Below are 22,523 nucleotides of genomic sequence, written 5' to 3' on the forward strand. Positions count from 1 at the left end.
CCGGGGGCGCTGTGCTGTACTGTGCCGCAGCGCTTCGGTCCTTCCTCCTGTAGGTGGCGCTGTGAGCGCTGGCGGCTCCGGCGTATACACTGTTCGTAGTGGCAGAAGAAAGGCGCCTGCACCGCCAGGTAATGAGAGCGGGCTCCGGGCAGGGTGCGCTGTGTGCGGGGTGTACGGGCTGGGGATAGCGGGGCTGCCATGTATATATATTTAGTGAGCTGCTCCCGGACTGTGTATTGTTACTGCTCTCCTATGCTGATAGTGGGGAGGGGGGCGCCTGGTCCTGATGGTGCCCAGTGCCCACCACCACCTTCAATATGTGGTATAGGAAGTCCTATGTCCTATGCGCTGCCTTGTGATGGGACTACTACTGCCAGCAGTGCCTGGGAGTTGTAGTCCCTCCAGTATACAGCTGCTGTATAGTGAAGGTATTTTGCATGTGGTGACATCAGGGAAGTGATGGCCATGTGTAGCATGTGCACTGGTTGTGCCCAGTATACCAGGGTGCCCACCATAGGATATCACTTATATACAGGGTTATGCTTCTGTCCAGTTTATCATGAGCTGTTTTGGATAAAACCTGATGGAATACTACTGTAGTCTGAACACAGCCCAGCCTGTCAAACCGGGGTGTGTATGGCACCCACACATGATGCATCTAATGGTGGGCAGTGTATGCCCCTGCTTGGCACACTGCTCAGGACTCTGCATGATATGAACATATTCTTGTGATAATGATACAGGTGCTAATTGAATAACAATTACCAAAAGTACAGTATATAATTAGCTTAAAGGGGTTGTAGTAAGTTTGCACATTATCCACTACTCACAAGACGGAGAATAACAAGCTGATCAGTGATTGCCTTATCCCCAGCAATTACAAAAACAACCCCCCCCCCCCGATCCCCTCCGTGATCCAGAGTATGGGGGTCCCGTTCTCACTAATGCATGGAGCAGCATGCCCCTCCATTTAAGTGTATGGCAGTATTTGAAATTGCAGAGCACATTGATGGATTATCCCCCACACTACTATACACTTGTGTGTATGTGAGTGCTGGAGATACCCGGGCGCTGTGCTCTGCAATCTCCAACACTTTCATAGCCTTGATAGCTGGGGGTTCTATTATGGTGAAAGGTGGAAGCTAGAAATGAGCGGACCCGAAGCTGAGGATGCGTTCACACGTATGTATAGTACGGGGATGGGCCTCGGCCCAATCGCATATTCCTATCTATCGTTAACCAGAACCCGTTGCCTGTTATTGTTTTAATGCGAGACAACAGGTTCTGGTTACCGATCGCATGCATTTCCATAGAAATGCATACGCAATTGGGCTGAGGCCCGTCCCCGTACCCTAGAGCTGTGTTTTTAAACATAGCGGTACATGTAACCACACCATCCAGTTCAGCAGCTCCGCCAAACCCGGACATAGTGCCTGAACAATAACCGCCATGCCTAGTAGCTTGGGGTGAAAGCTGCCTATCCTCGCAACACGTCTGGGTCAAGCAGAGCTGCCGAACCTAAACTTTGGTTCTGCTCATCTCTATTGCAGTTCTAGCACTTGGACCCTCACCAATCAGAATCTTATAGGAGATGTTTTCAGCACTATCACTCCTGATAGGACAGGTCAGGGTTTCATTGGGGTATCTTTTCCCTAAAAAAATAAAATAATGGAGCAGACTGTACCATCACAAACCAATGCAGTGTCCTTGTATACCTGTACATTATCATCCACCTGATTCCATTGTGTCATTGAAATACAAAGGGCTACAGTGCTCCTACTTTCTGATCTTAGGACATAAACCTCTAACACATCACAAGTTGCTGAATAGCGACAAAATATACGTAGAGAAATAGGAACTAGAACCTTTAAAACCATGTTTTTCGTCATTTCCTGGTCTCAAAATCTTCCATAATGTGTAAGGAAACAACCAACCCCTTGCAGTTATGTAAAATTAACTTCAGAGATTAATTCTTCCCCTTTAAGTGTGGGGTCTTGCACGGGCAAAATGCAGTTTTTTAATAGCACAATTTTGGGTTTCATATGCCCTACTGGCAAACTTATATTAACTCTTTAAAGAAAAAAAACAGTTATTTTTTCTAATAACTTATTTTTAGCTTAAAGAAAATCTACCATTTGATGCATTATGAAGCAAACATACCTCGAGAATGCTGTAACCGCGATACCGCGGTTTAAAACACTAACAAAAATAAGCTCCGGCACCAGCTCACCCTGAGCTGGTGCTCGGTAGTTCCTTCTTATACCTGCCAAGTGGTAGGTTTCCTTTAAATACAAATTCAATTTAAGAACAAACCTCCCGACCCTATCTTGTATGTAACCCGGGGACAGCCTGTATATTCACATTTAAGGAGATATCTACGAAATGTAAGGTGTTTCTCATTACTGGGGATTCCACTGACCATGGGAACAGAGGTCCCCGAGTACTTTTTTTTTTTTCCTTTATATATATAAAGGTATATACGGTAAGTGTGTGTAAAGATGGATCTATGCTGTGTAGGTGCACGTGATGTAGCCAATGCTGTTTTCTTTTGCTTTTCTTAAAGAGAACCCGCCATGCAAAATAACCCCCCCTAAACTAAATATATTTTCATAAACTGCCATTAGAGAGCATTGCCTCTATCCCTTCATTGTCCCTCTACATGCCTGTAAACCTAAGCAATGAGGTCCTAAAGCTGTATGCAAATGACCTGTGAAATGTCCAATGAGTCATTAACATATTCAAGCTGTCCAGCTTATTCATGAGTGGGAGGCACAGCCACACCCCCAGTGCATGACTGACAGCCTGTATAATGATGTGAGGCTGTATAATGATCTGCTTCCTGGTGCTGGTGGCCACGCCCCCTGCAGCCTGTGTGTGCATGTGTGTGTGTATAGGAGAGATACAGCAGCTCCAGGCTGCAGCCATGTTACAGCAGAACATGTCAGATTCATGTGTAGCTGATGTCTGTGTCTCTCACCTGTATATTAGGAGGATGCAGCATGTCAGCAGATGCAGCACACACTAGCAATGCTTTACTATACATTACACACAGACATGAGCAGGGAGAGGGGAGGAGAGGGGAGGGGTAACAGGGGTGACATCACTGCCTCTGACCATGTGACCAGCCTCATTTACATGATAAAAAATAGATGATTTTATAATGAATAATGTATGAAATAACTAGATAAAGGCTGGGATGGGATCCTTGTGAGCTGCTCCAACAGGTAGTAGTGACAGGACAAGTGACACAGACCTGATGACAGGTGTCCTTTAAGTTTATTTTTACCCTTGCCTGGAGTATCCATTGTGTAATGTTACACCTATACATGGCGTCACTTAAAAAAAAAAAAAAGTAAAAACCCGAGGCAGATGTGTAGCTAGCTGTAAAACCATATAATACTGGGGAATGACACAACAGGACATGATTTAAGAGTTGTCACCCCAATTATATTACATGTAATATAAATCATGTTGTAGGAGATCATAAAACATAATAAAGTTTGAGGATAAATACACGTGTCAGCAGCTAAAGCTGAAGTCTTCCTGTTTAGCTGAAATTTTTGTTATTTTATAGCTGTATTTGTACCTCTTTTTTTCTGACCCATCCGGCCCCTTAAAGGGGTTGTCCGAGTTTAAAAAAATATATATATATGTGGCCGGGAGCAGGCTGCCTAAAACAATAAAGCTGTACTTACCTTCCGGTGCCCTCCCGTATCCAGCGCTGCTGTCGCTCCGGTCCGAGCGCCATGAAAACAAACATGGCTGCCGGAGCAGCGCTGCATTCAGCTTCCGGCCGGCCGTGGCCGGGTACGCCTATCCGTCCCTATACACGGCATTGTGTATGGGGGCCGGAAGGTTGTCGGGTCCGGCCGGAAGCAGAATGCAGCGCTACTCCGGTGGCCAAGTTTGTTTTCATGGCGCCCGGACTGGAGCGACAGCAGCGCTGGATACGGGAGGGCACCGGAAGGTAAGTACAGCGTTATCGTTTTAGGCAGCCCGCTCCCGGCCACATATTTTTTTTTTTTTCAAAACTCGGACAACCCCTTTAATAATATCATCATAATAAAAGGATTGATACTTACACCTCCCTGATCCCCTGCCGCTGCTCTTCTGATGGTGGATGGGTTGTCTTCCAAAACCTCTAAAAACGGTGTACAGGCAGTCCTCTACTTAAGGACACCTGACTTACAGACGCCCACTAGTTACAGACAGACCACTCTGCCCACTGTGGCCTCTGGTGAAGCTCTCTGGATGCTTTATTATAGTCCCAGACTGCAATGATCAGCTGTAAGGTGTCTAATGAAACTTTATTGATAATCTTGTTTCCATTAAAGCTAAAAATTTTAAAAAATCCAATTGCCACTGGCAGAAAAAAATGTTTTTTTTTTGTGTGGAGCTACAATTATAAAATATACAATTTCGACTTGCATACAAATTCAACTTAAGAACAAACCTATGGAACCTCTCTTGTACGTAACCCGGGGTCCGTCTGTATTGCTCCGCCAGGAAATAGTTTGGAGGAAGATCCATGGTTTGTCAGAACTGGAGCGAGAGATTTGGGAGATAGCTATCACTTTCTTTCTTTTTGCTCCATTCTTAGCTTGTGTTTTGGATACTTGTAACTTGACTATTTGAACTAGACAAAACTTGTCAAATATGAATTTTTAATTTTTGTGTGGATCACCGGATCCATGTTGAGAGTAATGTGATGTTTGCATGCAGCTGGAATCTCTTGTATATCTGGTGTCACACACACAAATGACTGTGCAGTTTTCATAGAAAGTAAGATAACGAAAATAGTTTTTTTTTTTTTGAGTTGTAGTCAGATTGATCATATACAGTGTGTATGGAAAGTCTTCAGCCCTCTTTAAGTTCTTCATTCTTTGTGTCTTTGCAGACAATTGGTAAGATCAAAAAAGTTCATTTTTTGCTCATTGAAGGGGTTCACCACATTACCTCATGTTTTTTGTAATGTGTAGGATATTCGATATTAGGTAATTTACCAATATAAATCTATTAAAAGTTTTGCACCGCTGTCTTGATATGTAAAGTGAAGATTCCTGTCTTCTAGATGCAGAGTCATGTGATCTCTAACTTTAGATGAACAATAGCGCAGTCGGCTTTTTACCGTTGCCGACAAAGCTTCTAGCACCGATTGTGGGTGTTACGATGCAATATGCTGCAAACGCTCACCATGTATAGAGTGGGCTGAGCCCATGAGCTCTTCCTGAACACCCACAGCCGACGTGTGACATAATATTTGGGGTTAATATATATATTTTTGCTAATTTATTAAACAAGAAAACTAAAATATCACATGGTCATAAGTATTCAGACCCTTTGCTGTGACACACATTTAACTCAAATGCTGTCTATTTCCTTCTGATCCTCCATGAGGAGGATTGGAGTCCAGCTGTGTTTAATTCAACTGATTGGACTTGATTAGGAAAGGTACACACCTCACAGTGCATGTCAGAGCACATGAGAATCATGAGGTCTAAGGAACTACCCAAGGAGCTCAGAGACAGAATTGTGGCAAGGCACAGATCTGGCTAAGGTTACAAAAAATTTTCTGCAACACTCAAGGCTCATAAGAGCATAGTGGCTTTTTATAATCCTTAAATTGAAGAAGCTTAGGATGACCACAACTCTTCCTCAAACTAGCTGTCAAGCCAAATCCAAAGAGCTTTGGTGAGGGAGGTAAAGAAGAACCCCAAGATTACTGTGGCTGAGCTCTAGAGATGCAGTAGAAATATAGGAGAAAGTTCAACAAAGTCACCTATAGTGATAGTCGGGGCTTTATGACAGAATCTGCCGACGGAAGCCTCTCCTCAGTGCAAGTCATATGAAAGCTGCATACCGTTTGCAAAAAAAACATATGAAAGACTGGTAAGATGAAGATTGAACTTTTTGGTGTTAAAGAGGACCTGTTACCGAGAAATTTGGCACTAGTAGCTGCTTACTATAGTAAGCAGCTTCTAGTGCTAAAACGAACGCTGCGGTGTTATCCGATTACGCTATCATTCTAGTTCGTTTTAGCACTAGGAGCTGCAGCGGAGTACAATGTAAATGCCGGAGCGCTCTCAATACTGTCCGGTGTATATATGAGGGGCCGGTTTTAGGGGCATGGCGCGCGGCAGTCACCACCGGCCTATGGAGCAACGCCTCAGACCGCCCCTCATGGATACACCGGACAGCTTTGAGAGCAGTCCGGCATTTTCATTGTACCTGCCACCTTGCAAGGAGACTCACAGAGTTGCAAAGAGCATGGTGTCTCTTCAGTGACTCTGTTCCACTCCCTAATTCCCCCCTCTCTCAGTAATGAGACAGTTGTTGGCTGTGTGTGACTCGCTGAAGAGAATTCTTGAAGGATGACCGAGTTGAGCTGAGTAACACAGTGACTCCTGGCTAGTTGCCAGCAACTTAAAAAAAAATATATGTATATTTTTTAACTAGATCTGAGCTATGGATTTTTATATAAAAAAAACCACGGTGCACATGCTTGCACAACCCGTCACTAGGGTTTATGCTGAAAACCTGAAATTTTAAGAGTGCTTTATGGATGAGAAACAATCGGCTATAAATACAAATTTATAGCATCATAGCTTTCTATATACAGGCAGTCCCCAGGTTACATACAAGATAGGTTCCGTAGGTGTGTTCTTAAGTTGAATTTCTATGTCAAAACTGTATATTTTATACAGTGACAATTGGACAGGGACCAAGGATTATCAATAAAACTTCATTACAGACACCTTACAGCTGATCATTGCAGCCAGGGAGTAAAGGAAAGCATCCAGAGAGCTTCACCAGAGGTCACAGGGGGCAGAGGGGTCCGTCTTTAACTATGGGTCATCTGTAAGTTGGGAGTCCTTAAGTAGGGGATAGCCTGTATATATGAATATGACACTAATTCAGGCGTGTATATAAACATTTTTTATTCATCTGAAAAATTCGGGGAAATTCCTGTTAAAAAAAAAACGGCACGTGTAAAGATGCCCTTCATGTGAATGGAAAGGTTTAGAATGAATTGCATAAAAATGTGACAGAGCCGGTTCTAGGATGAAAATACACTGAAAATTAGAATACCCTGTAGCCTGACATTTCGGGTCTTTACAAAGCACCGCACCACAGCAAAATCACACAACCATCAGCAAAGAGCCATTTCATGATATATCTAGTATCCTGGCAGTGGGGATCCTCCCTGCACATTATTATATTAATCTGAATAAGGATCAATATTTCCAGTATGTATCAGACCAGATGTTGCAGGTGGTGATGGATGTGTATTTGTATTTGGGGTTAGTATGAGAAGTCTAAAAATAAAACCCCACATGACTATGGACTTTCTGCCCTCAGTGATATTCGGCAGTGTAAATGTCTCGGTCTTTCTTACTCTTTGTCTTTCATAGTCCTTCTTTGTGACATTTTGTTTGGTAAACCTCTAGTATTGTTCTATGAATAGACCTTCTACTATAATTATTTTTGGATCCTGCTTGACGTTTCTATCCTGCTATTTCTTTGCTTGATATCTTGTAGTAATTTATATTATTTTACAGATTTGTCACCGTTGAACAATTTGATGTAGAGACATCATGTCCTACGCGTCGAATGACCGTCGCAGCCGACGAGAAGATATAAAGAGTGGATTGGAGTTCATTCAGTAAGACTTCTTTTACGTATATTGTCCAAAACCAGTCAATAAGCTCAGTGGTTAGTATTACAGCCTTGCAGCGCTGGGGATCTGGGTTCAACTCCCACGGACAGCATCTGCAAAGAGTTTCTATGTTCTCTCCATGTTTGTGTGCATTTCCTCCAGGTCCTCCGGTTTCCTCCCATACTTCAGAACATACTGGTCGGTTGATTAGATTGTGAGCCCCATTAGGGAGAGGGACTGATTTGGCAATACTCTGTGCAGCGCTGTGTAATCTGTGTGCGCTATATAAATAAAGAATGATTATTATTAATAAACACCAAAGGTCCTAGCCCAAGTTTTATAGTAGTTGGTAAGATACTGATAAGTGGTGGTATGACTGCTGGGATCTGCACTGATCAGGACATCGGGCATCATGTTTCACTGCCTAAATGGAGTTTCAGGCTGACATATGCAAATAATCTTAACTAGTAACAGGGTGGGGAGTGCTTCTATCTGGTGACATGCAAATGCCGATCTAAGGGTACATTCACATGGCAGTATTTGAGCAAGATTTTCAGAATTTAGTGATGGACTGACATTCCCCATATTTCTCTAGGAATGCACTGTGAAAGGTGTCTGAGGGACTTTTTGGTGATAAAAACATTGGGGGACATTTAAATAAAGAGCCCTTAGCTCCTTTAGCTTGGTTTACGACTATGAGGTAAGTATTTAATATTTCTGTCCTGGGGACAATTTTCTGTCCTGTGCGCCAGTTATTATTCTGTTAGACCATTTTTCTTGGGTGCCACTTTTCAGCGCCCACAGAATTGAAAGTACAGTATTGTGTCAGATTTCCCACAGCATGAAAACCATGCCCCTTTTTAGAGCGGAGTCAGAAAAAGTAAATGTCACGGCGAGGACGCCGCTGCCTCGTCACGTGACGTGGGTTGCAACTGTACGGGTTAATTTAGCCTGCTCAAACTTGCGCTCACCTTTCACTCAGGACACAAATTGAGCCTAAATCACACCTCATACAGCACCAGAACCAGACCCGCTGCCACCACTTATTGCATTTATACTGGGACCAATAAGTATCCCACTCTACATCAACTCTTGCTCTCAAGCAGTCACTTTGTCACACCACTACACATGCACACTCAGCACTCCAGCAGTTACACAGCTAACCACACTTCACAAGGCTATGAGTTCGCAGAGCATACAGGGACCAAAATTAAAGTGAAAAGCTTTAATTACAAAAAGTTGATCAGTGCATAAAAAGATATTAAAAACAAAAGAATTACAAAGGACACACAACACGGCAAAACAGTTATAAAATAAAAAGGGAGAAAAATAACAGAAACTTACAACTTAAAGTAAATCCTGATCCCTGGAGGTGGGAGAAATAAGGAACACACTCAGCTTGTCAAGCAGCCCCCAAAATGTGAACACCAATTCCTGGATTTCATATTGTTTTATATCTTTACAGTTTGGTTCAGATTTCAGAACCTCCCATTCATTAATTAGTCCAGAGGGTCATTCACAATTGGGCAAAGTGTTAATGAGGGGGGAGAGTCCAGGAATATTTAAACAGTTCTTTGTTTCCAAATTCCTAGATGCAGGGGTGGGGGTAGGTGCAGAGGAGAGGTGACCATATGGCTTTTGAGGTCACCACAGAACATTCTGCAGGTCAGAGTTTATCAGGTTGTAAGGATCTCCAGGATGTTGTAAATGAGGCCTGGACGCTTCAATGGATGCCATATATTTCTACAAAGTTTGTAATTGCCCAATAGTTCAACAAATCTTACACATTCAAGAATAATATTTCCTTGACAGTAAAAATCATATTTTTTTTTTTTGGTGCCGACCACAAAGGACAAAAGGTGGTGGGAGCGCCACAAATAAAGTGAAAACCCCATAGTACCGTATATACTCAAATATATGCCGACCCAAGTATAAGCGGAGGCCCCTAATTTTACCACAAAAACCTGGTAAAACCTATATTTTTTTACTCGAGTATAAGCCGAGTTTGGGTTTTCAGCACATTTTTTTTTTGTACTGAAAAACTAGGCTTATACTCGAGTAAATGTCCCCCATTATGTAGCAATGACAATGGTCACACAGTCCTGTTCATACCTGGACATCTGTGACAAAAAAGAATCCATCAAAAACATGACTTTTCTCGATTTATTGGAAAACATGTGTGATGTCCCTTCCCATAGGATTTTATAGCATAATTTACTCTTTGCATTGAAATTTAATTTAAGTTTATCTAAACATCTTTTTTTCAGGTCTCCATTGCCATTCCCTGGGCCCCAGAAAGATTATGAGGTAAAGATTAAAAAATGATCTGACAGATCTATATTTCATATTTTTTGGACATTTGCCACTTGGCAATCATGTGCATTTTTAGGACTCAGTTACTTGGTACTATGTAAGTAACATTGAAAAGTACAGGAAATGTATACCAGGTTTTTTCAATTTCATCAAAGTTGCAGCTTTTTTTTTTTTTTTTTTTTTTTTTTTTTTGCATCTGATTTCCTGCCAGTTTTTGTTCAGATTTTTAGTCACTTGATCAGTTATAAATGTGGTTTATATATGTGGTTTATGTTTTATATCAATTGAACTTGCAATTATGTAAGAGGGCCATGCATTTTTTGAGGCTTCCCTGTAGACTTGAATTGGTGCAGGGCTTGTGTGGAACGGCCCTCATATATATGTTATTCCCACAGCCACGGGCGTAACTACAGTGGTAGCAGCCATAGCAGCCGCTCTGGGACAAACAGTGTCAAGGGGCTCCAGCATCAGACCTGACACACCAAAGAGTGGAGGATGTGCATCATTGATCCATATATGCCCTATAGTCTAAAAAAACACAAGTTAGTACTTTTTCTCCCACTTTAAAAATGTTGTATTGTTTCTTTTTCAGATTTTTATCCTGAAGCTAATAAGAAACCTTTTCAATGAAGGAAATGACCTATACAGAGAGGCTCTTAAAGATGAGGCAATAAATCAGTACACGGAGGGCCTAAACATTGCAAGTTATGCCTCATCTGAAGAGATAGCCATAAGCAGCGAGACGCTGGAGAAGCTGCATGTGAACCGCGCTGCATGTTATATAGACACGGTACGAGCATTAATTATGTCTGATGGTGCAGTTATTAATAATCTTAAGCCCCAATCCACAGAATGCGTGACAGGCCACTCCATTATTTTGTGGTCGATCAAGGGTGCAACGGAACTCTGTTCTCGTGGTCCGTGGTGGCCTCATCCTGTGGATATCAGCTAACTTGTAGTGAATGGACAACCTCTTTAATTTAAAGATCCCTTTAAAGGAAACCTACCATTAAAGGTATATTTGATGGTAGATTCCTTTCTTCTTATGTACTATGCACATTAACTGCAGAGGCAACTGGGGTGTGGAGCCCCAATAGCATCTTCAGTTAATTTACATTGTACTAAAATATAGTTTTTAACAAGTTGGGTTTGGTTCCAGGATTAATATATTACAGATTAGGGCAGATGCGAGAGAAATCTACCATCAAATCTACTTCTTCTTTTTTTTTTTTTTTTTTTTTTTTTTTTAATAATAGTATTTATATTAAAGTATTTTCAACAACAGATCAAAAGTTATCACGTACAGGTCATGCATCAACATTTTTCCAGAATAAACCATTAATAAAAGAAAAGGTAACAAGCGTGACATTGACAATAACCCAGTGGGTAGCCAACAGCATGAGGGCAAGCAATAACAGTTAAATAATCCAATTGAGAGTGTGGAAAGTATCTAGCACATAAAGTTAGCTAATAGTCACTTGCGATGTCAGTTCAGTCTGCAGATAAATGCCCCATGGGGGGGTTAAGTGCCATAGGCCCCAATCCAAATACCTTAAACTAGGTGAAAAATACCAAATGTTCATCATACACTCAGAATAAACCGGTAAAAAGTAAAAAAATTAGTATCAGAGGAAATCACACAGACCGACATCACAACTAGGAACAGACAAAAAGAGGAAGAGAAAAGGGGAAGGGAGTCTCTACCCCGTCCTAGCTCCTCTGCTTTCACTGTGCGCCCCAAATGACATGTCTACTTCATTTTTTGGGTCAGTACAATCATGGAGATAACAAATTTGTATAGGTTTTATAATGTTTTTATACCTTTACAAAAAGTAAAAACTCTTCAAAAAAAAAAAATTCTTCATTTTGCCCTCTTCTGGCGCTAATAACTTTTTCATACTTTGGTGTACAGAGTTATGGGTGGTGTAAATTTTTGTCACTTTTGATGACGTTTTCAGTGCTGCCATTTTGAGGACTGTACTGCGTTTTGATCACTTTTTATTAAATTTTGCCATTTTGCAAAATGTTAAAAAAAAAGTGAGATTCTCAGTTACAGGGTTAAGTGCCGGGAAAAACATTATTATATATGATTGGACATTTTGGGACGTGGCGATACATAACATGTTTATCACTTTTACTGTTTATTTATAGTTCTATCAGTTCTAGGGAAAGGTGGTTGATTTGAATTTTTTTAAAACTTTTTTTTACATTTATTTTTTACTATTTTTCAGACCCCCTAGGGTACTTTAACCCCCAGTTGTCTAATTGATCCTACCATATACTGCCATAGTAAAGTATAGTAGTATATGGGGATTTTGCACATAGTCTATTACAATATGCGATTAGCCTAAAACATGACAGCCACTGATCTTTGTGTGGCCCGAGGCTGTCATGGCAAACAGGCGGTAATGAAAGGGTTAACACTGGTTGTTAGCAACGAGTGTTTGCTCCATTGTGCAGCAAACACCCGCTGAGTATGAAGAGGGCTCAGCCCGTGAGCTATAACGTCCAAATGCGGTAAGGGGTTAAAGATACCTTATATTTAGAGGCCACAAACAAAGAACCCATGGTCCGTTGTTGCCAGCCTCTGAAATAATGGGCACATGAGGTCCACTCATACACTGATGACAGTAGAAACAACTGCCTGAGCCACAAACCTGGGCAGGAATAGGACATGCTCTATAATTTGTGGCTCGAGGAGCCGGTTCATTCACAGGGCCGGGGAATCCATCACCATTAATCCTTGTCTGCATACATGGGATGCGCGTTAGACGTTGAAACAATGGATAGCACACATTCAAAACCAATGGCTGTGCAGGGGTGCTAAGACTGACAAGACAGCCGTGCATTTTACAGGCTTCACTTGAGGTAAGACTTGGACCTCAGGCAAGGTATGACCACATGTACAAGGCAGGAATGTAGCACTGCAATACACAGGTAACTGCGTCAAGGTGAAAGTATTTCTGTAATGTGTCCTTTTATTATGTAGTATTTTCAGTTGATGAGATGTTAAAGGGATTGTTTTTTCTGGGTGGAGTTGCATTTTTTTATTTTGTCGCACCGCACCATTATGTTTACTTTATAATTTGGTGAAAAATGTATAAAAAATGGTCAAATAATTGTAAAATTTAAGATTTCTTCATGATGTCTGGAGGAGGGCTATTTTGTGTTTTTTTTTCAGGGCAAGCTGTAATCTTTTTTTTTTTTGTTTGTTTACTACATCCGGCATTTTGATCCATTACATATAATGCCTTATTTATACATATACTTAATACTTCCGTGTGTTTTGTGGCCTAACCCTTTTTTTAAATGGGTCAATGCAGCTTTAATGCATTTAACCCTTTTCTCTGCCAAGGACCTGGCTATTATGAGCCATTACCTTGGATTGGCACCTACAATCACAGTCCGGACACAATACGGTCACGTCTAATCCTCAACACTGTACTGCCTTGTACTTTCATACCTGATCAAGGGGGCGGTCTAGTCCCTAATACATGACTAGGGGGCTTAAAACATTATAAAGAACATATATTTGCCTCTCTCCCTGCTCCCATTCTCCATCGTTGCCGCTCATCACTTCCAGGCCTCTCTCTGTTAAGCCCAGAAGCCATATAAAAAAATCTTTAAACCTGGATGCCCCCTTTAACACATGGATACTTCTTACCAATTGTGTTAACACGTCCGCTACCCCTTTACTTTCCATCACATATCCTAAATACCCTCATCCCAGTGGCCAGAGATGAATAGGGATCACGGGGGCCCGCAGCAGCCTCTAACAAAGGTATAATTACCTGCGCCTAATGGAGGTGAGCGTACCCCAACCATTCATCATTTCACCACACCATACTACTCTGGTCACATAACTGCGGGAGAATATATCATACAAGTAATAATCACAAATCATTGTACTATAAAACATTGCACAATAGCAAAGAAATCATTAACACTGCAACAGATTTGCTCTTTTTAGCTCTCTTATTCTAATCTATCTGTTTCAATGAATGAAAACATATGAGGCAAAGGGATACAGTGTTTATCATGGCTTAGACACAGTCTATGGATCAATCATTTGCTACTTGAATTTAGTTGTTAGAGCTGCAGTAAACTGGCTCGGTCACTTTTATATTTGGCTCAGTGCACGTTGGGCCACGTTTTCTAAGGTGTTTTTTGCGCCAGTTTTCTGTCTGACTTTGCACTAGAAAGAACGTGCAGACTGCTTGTACTGTATTTACAAAGTGTCTGCGCCGGTTTTGTGTCGCGGCTGCACTGCATTTGACAAGAGAAAAAAAATGTGCACCAAAAGGGGCGAGTTACTCCTTAGTCAGTGCGCCACAATTTTGCAGCAAAGTGCACCAAAAAAAAAATGGTGCATTCTGTCAGAGCAGTGCAGGGGCGTCAGATTCATGAAGACCATGTGACACATTTTGTGTTGCTCCATCTCTCAGCTGATTGGTTGAAGTCTCACGTATCGGATCCCCATTAATCTGGTATTAACGACCATGCGGTCTCCATATTGAAATCTTGAAGAACCGCTTTAACAAATATATATATATATATATATATATATATAAGTATCATGAAACGAGTGTAATATTTTGTATCTGTCTAGGGTTTCCTTGAGGACGCTTTGAAAGATTGTGAAGAGGTTTTACATACTAATGACAAAAACCTCAGGGCCTTGTATTTCAAGTCCAAAGCCTTATTTACTCTAGAGAAATACAAGGAGGCTTATGAAGCCATCGCAAAGTGCTCAATTATTGCTCCTAAGGTAAGTGAAGTCCAAGAAAATTCATGCATAATTGTAAGTTTATTATAAAATATACTTTTTAAACAATGTTGCACTGCCTGGTTTTCTCATCGTATCTAGTGATGGCAATGCTAGGATATGCAATGACTTTATGGTCAGTGGGGTTTGTCCTGGTGTAACATTGCATATCACATTATTATCACATACAGGCAGTCCCCTACTTAAGAACACCTGACTTACAGAGAACCCCTAGTTACAAACGGCCCTCTGGGTGTCTGAAATTAAGCTGTTTATCCTGGTTTTTATGACAACTCAACATTTTTAATTGTCACAGAGACCCAAAAAAAATTTGGCTGGGCCTACAATTATAAAATATACAGTTCCGACTTGCATACAAATTCAACTTAAGAACAAACATACAGAACCCATCTTGTACGTAACCTGAGGACTGCCTGTACTCCCATGAATGCTGCGAGTACAAGACGGTAGTCCTGCATTCGGGCTGGACCTTGCAATATCATGAATGACTATGAATTAAGTCACAGTTAGCCCGGGTGATCTGGGCATTACACAAATTGGGTCTGTCCTTTAGTATGACTTCTTGGTGAGGGGCGTTTCCTATATATTGATCTCATATCAAAGACTCGCCCTTAGCTAAACTCTTAAATATTAAAGGGGGTTGTTACAACGTCTACCCTATCCCTGTATAGGACAAGCTGATCAGTGATGGTCTGACTGCTGGGACCCTCATAAATCATGGGGAATGGGACCCCTATCATTTCGTAGAACAGGCATCCTTTTCTCACTAATGAGCGCTCCCACACTGTTGGATGGAGTACCAGGAAGCTCAACCTGCCCTATCATTCATTAGCGAAAACAGTATATGTGTACAGTGTATCCTTTTCCTGGTGTGTTTGTTCTTTGCTGTTGCAATGTGTGTGAGATTATTATTTTGCTGAATAGATACATTGAGAAATATTTCTCCATAAATATGTACTTGCTCAATTTCCACAGGATGAGAGTGTGGTAAAATTAACACACGAGTTGGCTGTGAAGCTGGGGCTAAAAATTAGGAAGGCGTATGTTAGGACACAGGTGAGTGTGCATATATTTTTTTTAATATTATCTTGGTTCTAATATAATAACAACATTTCTCTGTTTCAGCCTAATGCCCGGGCCACAGCCGTGGATCTTTCAGAAAAGGTAAGGCTAGATGCACGCTGAAGAACTGACTCTCAGCAGTGAAAAATGGACATTTTTCACAGCCAATTTGCATCCATTTAGCTTAGCATCTGTTTTTCAGTGATCCTCATAAACTATACTCAAAAAAAAATGTTCAGACTAAGGCCCATTTCACACAATTGTATATGGTGACCATATGCTAGAAGTGCATTGTGCACGTTGTGGTATAATGAGCACAATTCATGTATGTTCTATCATTTTCTATCATCAGAATCTCTACCTTTTATAAAGAGGATCTTATAATACTGCAAACTAGATTGAAGTAATTCCGATTTGCAATAAGGAAAACCTTGTGTACAGTTCTGACTTGGGTCTCTGTACCTTATCCATCAGCCCTAGGGGCAGCATGGTGGCTGAGTGGGTAGCACTTCTGCCTTGCAGCGCTGGAGTCCTGGGTTCTAATTCCATCCAGGTCAACATCTGCAAAGAGTTTGTATGGTCTCTCCGTGTTTGCATGGGATTCCTCCGGGTTCCTCCCACATTCCAAAAACATACTGGTAGGTTGTGAACCCCATTGGGGACAGGGACTGATTTGCCATGCTTTGTGCAGCGCTGCATAATCTGAAGGTGCTATATAAATAAAGAATTATTATTATTCACCCTCACCTTGTTTATTGCTAAGCGCACACTAAGGCTGTGGTGCCTATTTGACATTGCTCTCGGAAATTTTTTAGTTATACTATTAACTAAATACTCCCAAATACTTTTACTTACCTTATATACTCAAGTATAAGCCTAGTTTTTCAGCACAAAAAATGTGCTGAAAAACCCAAACTCGGCTTATACTCGAGTCAAAAAAATAAATATATCTAAACTCACCTTTCCGGCGACCCCTGTATATCTTCTGTGCGATCTGTCCGGCAGTGGCGGCAGGCTATATACACTGGGGCAGAGGCTGGCAGGCTATATACACTGGGGCAGGGTCTGGCAGGCTATATACACTGGGGCAGGGTCTGGCAGGCTATATACACTGGGGCAGGGTCTGGCAGGCTATATACACTGGGGCAGGGGCTGGCAGGCTATATACACTGGGGCAGGGGCTGGCAGGCTATATACACTGGGGCAGGGGCTGGCAGGCTATATACACTGGGGCAGGGGCTGGCAGGCTATATACACTGGGGCAGGGGCTGGCAGGCTATATACACTGGGGCAGGGGCTGGCTGGCTATATACACTGGGGCAGGGGCTGGCTGGCTATATACTGGGGAGGCTGTGACCAATGCATTTCCCACCCTCGGCTTATACTCGAGTCAATAGGTTTTCCCAGTATTTTGTGGTAAAATTAGGGGCCTCGGCTTATACTCGGGTCGGCTTATACTCGAGTATATACGGTACTTTTTTTTTTTACTGTGGAATACATGTTGAAGTCCTCCAGAATTATAACTTGGGATTACACAGAAAATTGTACAGTGTACTTCCTATTACATTTCTGTTTGTGGTAAGAGAGTGGAGCTCAATGACTTGTGTTATTTACCAAATGGCCACGTAGTAAGAATATTTTATATGGAAGAACATGCATTATGTATCATCATTTCATAACCAATATTACATTTTCATTCTAATTGCAGATATCTGATAGTTTTGCTGATCAAATAGAGCCAGGTAAGTGCTCCGCATGTCTACTATGTTACAGGAAGGCCTGCTGTTCATGGACCGCAGTGAGACTGCGGGTTACAAGAGTTGTTATTTTACGCTTTAATAAGAAATTACTAATGAAGGTCTATGCTCATAAGGGATGACACCCAGCCCATACATGCGCATACACATGCAGGCACATCAGTTGTTTGGTGCCGTATAATTACACACTTAAATACAGTTTGATCTGTGTCCCTGTAGCGTCCGGTAGCTACACCCATGCCTCCTGTTTGTTTTCACTATGACCTTGGGATTGGTCATTAGTATAAGATCGGTTCAGGTCCCTCAGGTTCAGCATGGATAGAGTCAGAAGTAGACTGCTCTAAACTGTGTGCAGTGGCAGGATCTGCAGTAACACAGCCCCACCACTGCCGAGTGCAAGGAGCTATCACCTTTCGGCTCCATATACTGCGCAGAATAGTGTTCACCGCTATCTGTGGATTCCAATGTACATGAGGAGGTTTGTAATATTTTCCATAGAGGATTCGCGTGTGTATGCACCCTTGGGTCATCTATTACAGATTTGTGGTGGTTCTGACTCCAAGCACACGTTTCATACATATAGTATTAGCTGCTAGCACCACCAGCAAAACTATTCATTATTAGCAGCAGGGAAAGATGGTCACATTCTGTGTTTGCAATACTTTTCCTGGATGCTATGTGTGCATAGTTGTACTATAGAGGTTTAATGTTTTTTTTTTAGCAGGGCTTTGGGCAGTGTGACCACCCCCATACTGAACTGATACAGACTTAGCTATCCTAAGCACCCCCCTACATTGCCGTGCCCGTATTATTAGGGGTTGACCACTAATAATAGTGTCAACTAATAATTGACACTATATTTTATTGCAGATTTGCCTGAAGTTAATCACCTGGAAACTCCTCATCTGCTTTTCTCCACACTGAGTCTGAACAATGAATCCATCAGAGAAGCATCACCAGGTCCAGTCCCTTCAGTCTCCCCAGGTTTACCCCTGGTGTCTGAGGCAGGAGTATTCCCTTCAGCACTTATGAGCGGTGATACTTCTGTTTTATTTCCATTGTCAAGCCTTCCCGATGAAATAATTGGCGATGAACTGGACCGAATGCTTGATTCTGTGCCATCATGCAATGGGCTAAACATGGTGAGAATAACCAATGTATTTCACTTGGGGGTTGTCAGCTTCGAACTATCATTGATATTTGATGAAAAGTGATACAATTTTCCTATATAGTTTTTGCGTCAATTCCTTGCGGTTGTTTAGATCTCTGCTTGCTGTTCTGCTATAGAACACCGCTATGTATATTTCCACTGGATAGAAATCTGTCCATGGTCATGTGATGGACATGCAGGTGCACGGCTCGTTATATCACAGAGCCGTGTAACACTAATGAGTTGTGCACCTATGTGACACCTCATGGCCATGGGCAGATTTACATCCACTGGAAGTTAGCATAGAGGCTTTCAATAGAAGAACAGCAAGCAGAGATCTAGAAAGCCATGAGGAATTGATACATAAAGTATATCTGAAAATTGTTTAACTTTTCCTTACACAAACCATAGCAATTATTTGCTGAAAGTTTACAACCCCTTTAACGAGAGATGCTAACAATACAAAGAGTAGAAATCTGAAGGAAAGGTTGTACTAAATCCTTTTCCCACAAGGTTATATATCAGTCTGATTAATCTCTTTATCCTGCTTTATTAACATCCTGCAGATAGGACACTGTACATGATGCTCATCCCCCTCTTGCTCTATAACATGCTGCCTGCAGGTGGACACTTGTACACTAAGCTCTGCTTCTCCTGCTCTATAGCATGCCACCTGAAGATAGGACTTTATTATCAAGGTGTGAGGCTCATCCAGTGGTCAGCCTGTTAATGGGGCAGTCTGACATATAAACCCTGCAGTATCTTCAGGCATCCTGTGCTGTTCTTTATATACTGGCATCACCCATCAAGGATCTATTACTTATGTCCATACAGAGGATCTGAAGATCTGTATGAGTAAAACAGCCCTTAATGAAATAAATCAGCACAGACCTTAACGTGACAGTATGATAAAAGATGGAAATATTCCTTTGCAGTAATTCTCCAGGAGCGCTGTTATCTTTACAGTGAAGAGCCATTTTATATAATTTATAATGGTCACATAATTTCTCACTGGCAGATAATGGCGCTGGAGCCTCCGTTACTTGGATTTATTCACTTTTACGTTTAATCTTAAAGCTGCAAGTATAAAAAGAGAAGTGAGAAATAAAATGTGCAATCTGTTCCTTAGGCTGCTCTTATCTGGGTCATCCATGAATCTGGAGGTAATAATATATGGCACCCAGGCTCTATAGTGATTAATTTGTAGAGCCTTGTGGTTTTATGCATTGTTGCAAGGGACCTTTAAACCTACTTTAAGTTTCCTTTTATGAACGATCATCCTTGTGTGTCTATTAATAATTGTAAGTGTTCAGGGAACTTATTGAAAAAAATCTACCATCAAAACCAGGCACTGCGACTGCGATACTCTTCCCATATTTATTACCCATGGCCTCCTTCCTTCTAAAATCAACTTTAAAATGATACTAATGAACCTGAAGGGCTCTGTGGGATGTTACCAGAGCCCCTTTGTGATCTAGCTTCACAGGCTGTTACACTGTCCCCCCCCCTTTTCTGTTCACTCAGAACTTTCCCCCTCTCTCTGATGTAATTTCAGTGCAGCACACAGTGGGAGGGGGAAGTGTTCCTGCACAGAGTGGCTCTGGTTACACCCAAGGGAGCTCTTCAGGCTCATTAGCATAATTTAAATAAAACAAACCATAAGGAATAACCTGCCAAGCTCGCTATTTTAACCCTTTTATTTCATTAAAACAATTTTTTCTAATATGACAATTTGCATTCCCAACTCCCATTGTGTATTAAAATTATCTGGGGGGAGGGACACAACAATCCGTATTTCTCTGTATGAGATATGTATCTCCTCCCTCCCTTAGCTAGGGTAGGGATTACATAGGGTTACTACCCAGAGTCTCCCTCTTCCACCTTTTCTAATTTACATCTGTATTTATTCTCTCATCCACTTAGCTATTGCTACGACCTAAGGCTACCTATCTAGCTCCCCAACATTGATCACTATCACACACTTTTTCCTACTGTGCTTAAACCTATATTGGACCCCCCCCCCCCCCCCCCCGACATCTTTCATCACCTATTGTGGCATCCTCAGGGGTATCGGGGCTATTGCTATGTGCTCTGTAGTCGTGGGCACATACATACGTGGGCACGTTGCCAAGAAGCTACGGGAGGTGAGACATCAGAGGCTACAGGGGCATGGTGTAGCCGAAGCTGATTGACTGTGGTGAATGATATTGCCCCCTGGATCAACTACCAATGACCTGTCCAACTAGTGTCCATTACCGGTGGGCGGTCCCAGTGCCGAGACCCCCAGTGATCAATGTAGAAGTGATTGCATGTGCACACTGTTGCTCTATTCATTCTCTATAAGACTGATGGAGATTGGTGAGTTCAGCATGTGGCGATTTTCCTCAGTCCCATACACTTAAAGTGGTGGAGGACGCAGGATGCCACAGTGTGTGATTGGTGGTGTTTCTATTGGCGAGACCCTTTGTGACCAGAACTATACTTCAAGCATTGGATAGGTAGTGGGGTGTAAGAAAGGCATTGCTGTGACATAGCCATGCTTATATTTTTTAAACTTTAGCTTCTATTTAAAAATTTTTGCGCAACTTTATAGGTTTAAAGGTCCTTGAGGTGCAATAGTGGTTCATGTTAGAAGTTTAAGGGATTGTACAAGGTTAGAAAACTTGTTCTTTCTCCTAGATCCACAGGTTGTGTCGGGTATTACAACTCTGCTTGAATTAAAGGGGCAGAGCTGCCATGCATCATACTGAATGTGAACTGGGGTAATTTTGTTTTTGGAAAAAGAAGCCAAGTTTTTGTAATACTTGACAACCCCTTATTTCACTCCTTCTGTGTCTGTTCCTATCCATGTCTCAGACTGTACATGCGGAGAAGTAGAGTAGAAGATGTTCATCCAACTGATTACCTTTTATGGCAGCCAATGTTTTATGGGGGCTGCGCACCATCTGATACTTATTAATTCCTGGTTAGAATAGGGGCCAAAAACTACCAATTCTCTCTGCATAGAGTTTGGCTGAACATCACATTTCAGGCCTGGACTGAGCAGCATCTGTTACTAACTTTTCATTGTAGAATAATGAATTGTGATGATTCTTCCCATCACAACTTATTTATCTCTTGTTATCTCCTCTACACAAGTGTCCTGTTCTCTTACAGACCAGCAGTTCTGTAGGTGGATCCAGTATACTGAACGACTTCCCAGGACTGGAACCATCTCTGATGAGTTATGCCTTTTCTCCATTGGTATCACCCAGTCTGGATAGCTTTTCTCTAAACCCCTTGGCTGCGACAAGCTCCCAAAGAGGTAGGTACAAACCTTTGTAGGAACAATATAAAGAATGACTCTGCTTGTGGAAGTATAAAAATGTACAATGTACTTTGTCTTTTTAGATGTTTCCATCTTGGATCATATGAATGGAATACAGAAGTCAGGTTTAGTGGACCACAATAATTATTCTGTGAGTAGCCCTGGTCTTAGATCAGGAAAAGAACAAACTATTTAAAGGGAATTTTATATATATTTTTTTAGAGTTTCTTATATATTTGAGGAGTCCATTTTATCATGACTCTGACTCCACAGCCCTGTGTTAAAGCATGTGTCCTGCACCCCATTGGAGTGTTGTAAATGCTGAGCACAGGGCTCGGTTATCTCCGTCCCACTCACATTCAAGTGAGTGCTAGAGATTGAATTTGCTGAGCACAGCACTCTGCTAACACTCCCATGTTATTGAAAGGAGCATCATGACACAAGCTCGTTCTCCTTCTCTACCCTTTAGTGAGACCGTGTGGGGTCTGATC

The 22,523-nt window shown here is 41.8% G+C and overlaps 1 protein-coding gene across 1 annotated transcript in view; it reads left to right on the top strand.

Annotated features, from left to right (window-relative positions):
- ZC3H7A (zinc finger CCCH-type containing 7A) overlaps nt 1-22,523 on the top strand; it is a 38,906-nt gene continuing 16,383 nt past the window's right edge. The window contains exons 1-11 of the mRNA XM_072120699.1: nt 1-128; nt 7,560-7,663; nt 9,925-9,964; nt 10,563-10,760; nt 14,580-14,738; nt 15,732-15,812; nt 15,882-15,920; nt 17,527-17,560; nt 18,446-18,717; nt 21,882-22,029; nt 22,116-22,183. Of these exons, the coding sequence (XP_071976800.1) occupies nt 7,596-7,663; nt 9,925-9,964; nt 10,563-10,760; nt 14,580-14,738; nt 15,732-15,812; nt 15,882-15,920; nt 17,527-17,560; nt 18,446-18,717; nt 21,882-22,029; nt 22,116-22,183 (1,107 nt within the window). The 5' untranslated portion in view covers nt 1-128; nt 7,560-7,595. The remainder of the gene's footprint in view (nt 129-7,559; nt 7,664-9,924; nt 9,965-10,562; nt 10,761-14,579; nt 14,739-15,731; nt 15,813-15,881; nt 15,921-17,526; nt 17,561-18,445; nt 18,718-21,881; nt 22,030-22,115; nt 22,184-22,523) is intronic.

This window comes from Engystomops pustulosus, chromosome 8 (genome assembly GCF_040894005.1).
Source record: "Engystomops pustulosus chromosome 8, aEngPut4.maternal, whole genome shotgun sequence".
Lineage (NCBI taxonomy): Eukaryota > Metazoa > Chordata > Amphibia > Anura > Leptodactylidae > Engystomops > Engystomops pustulosus.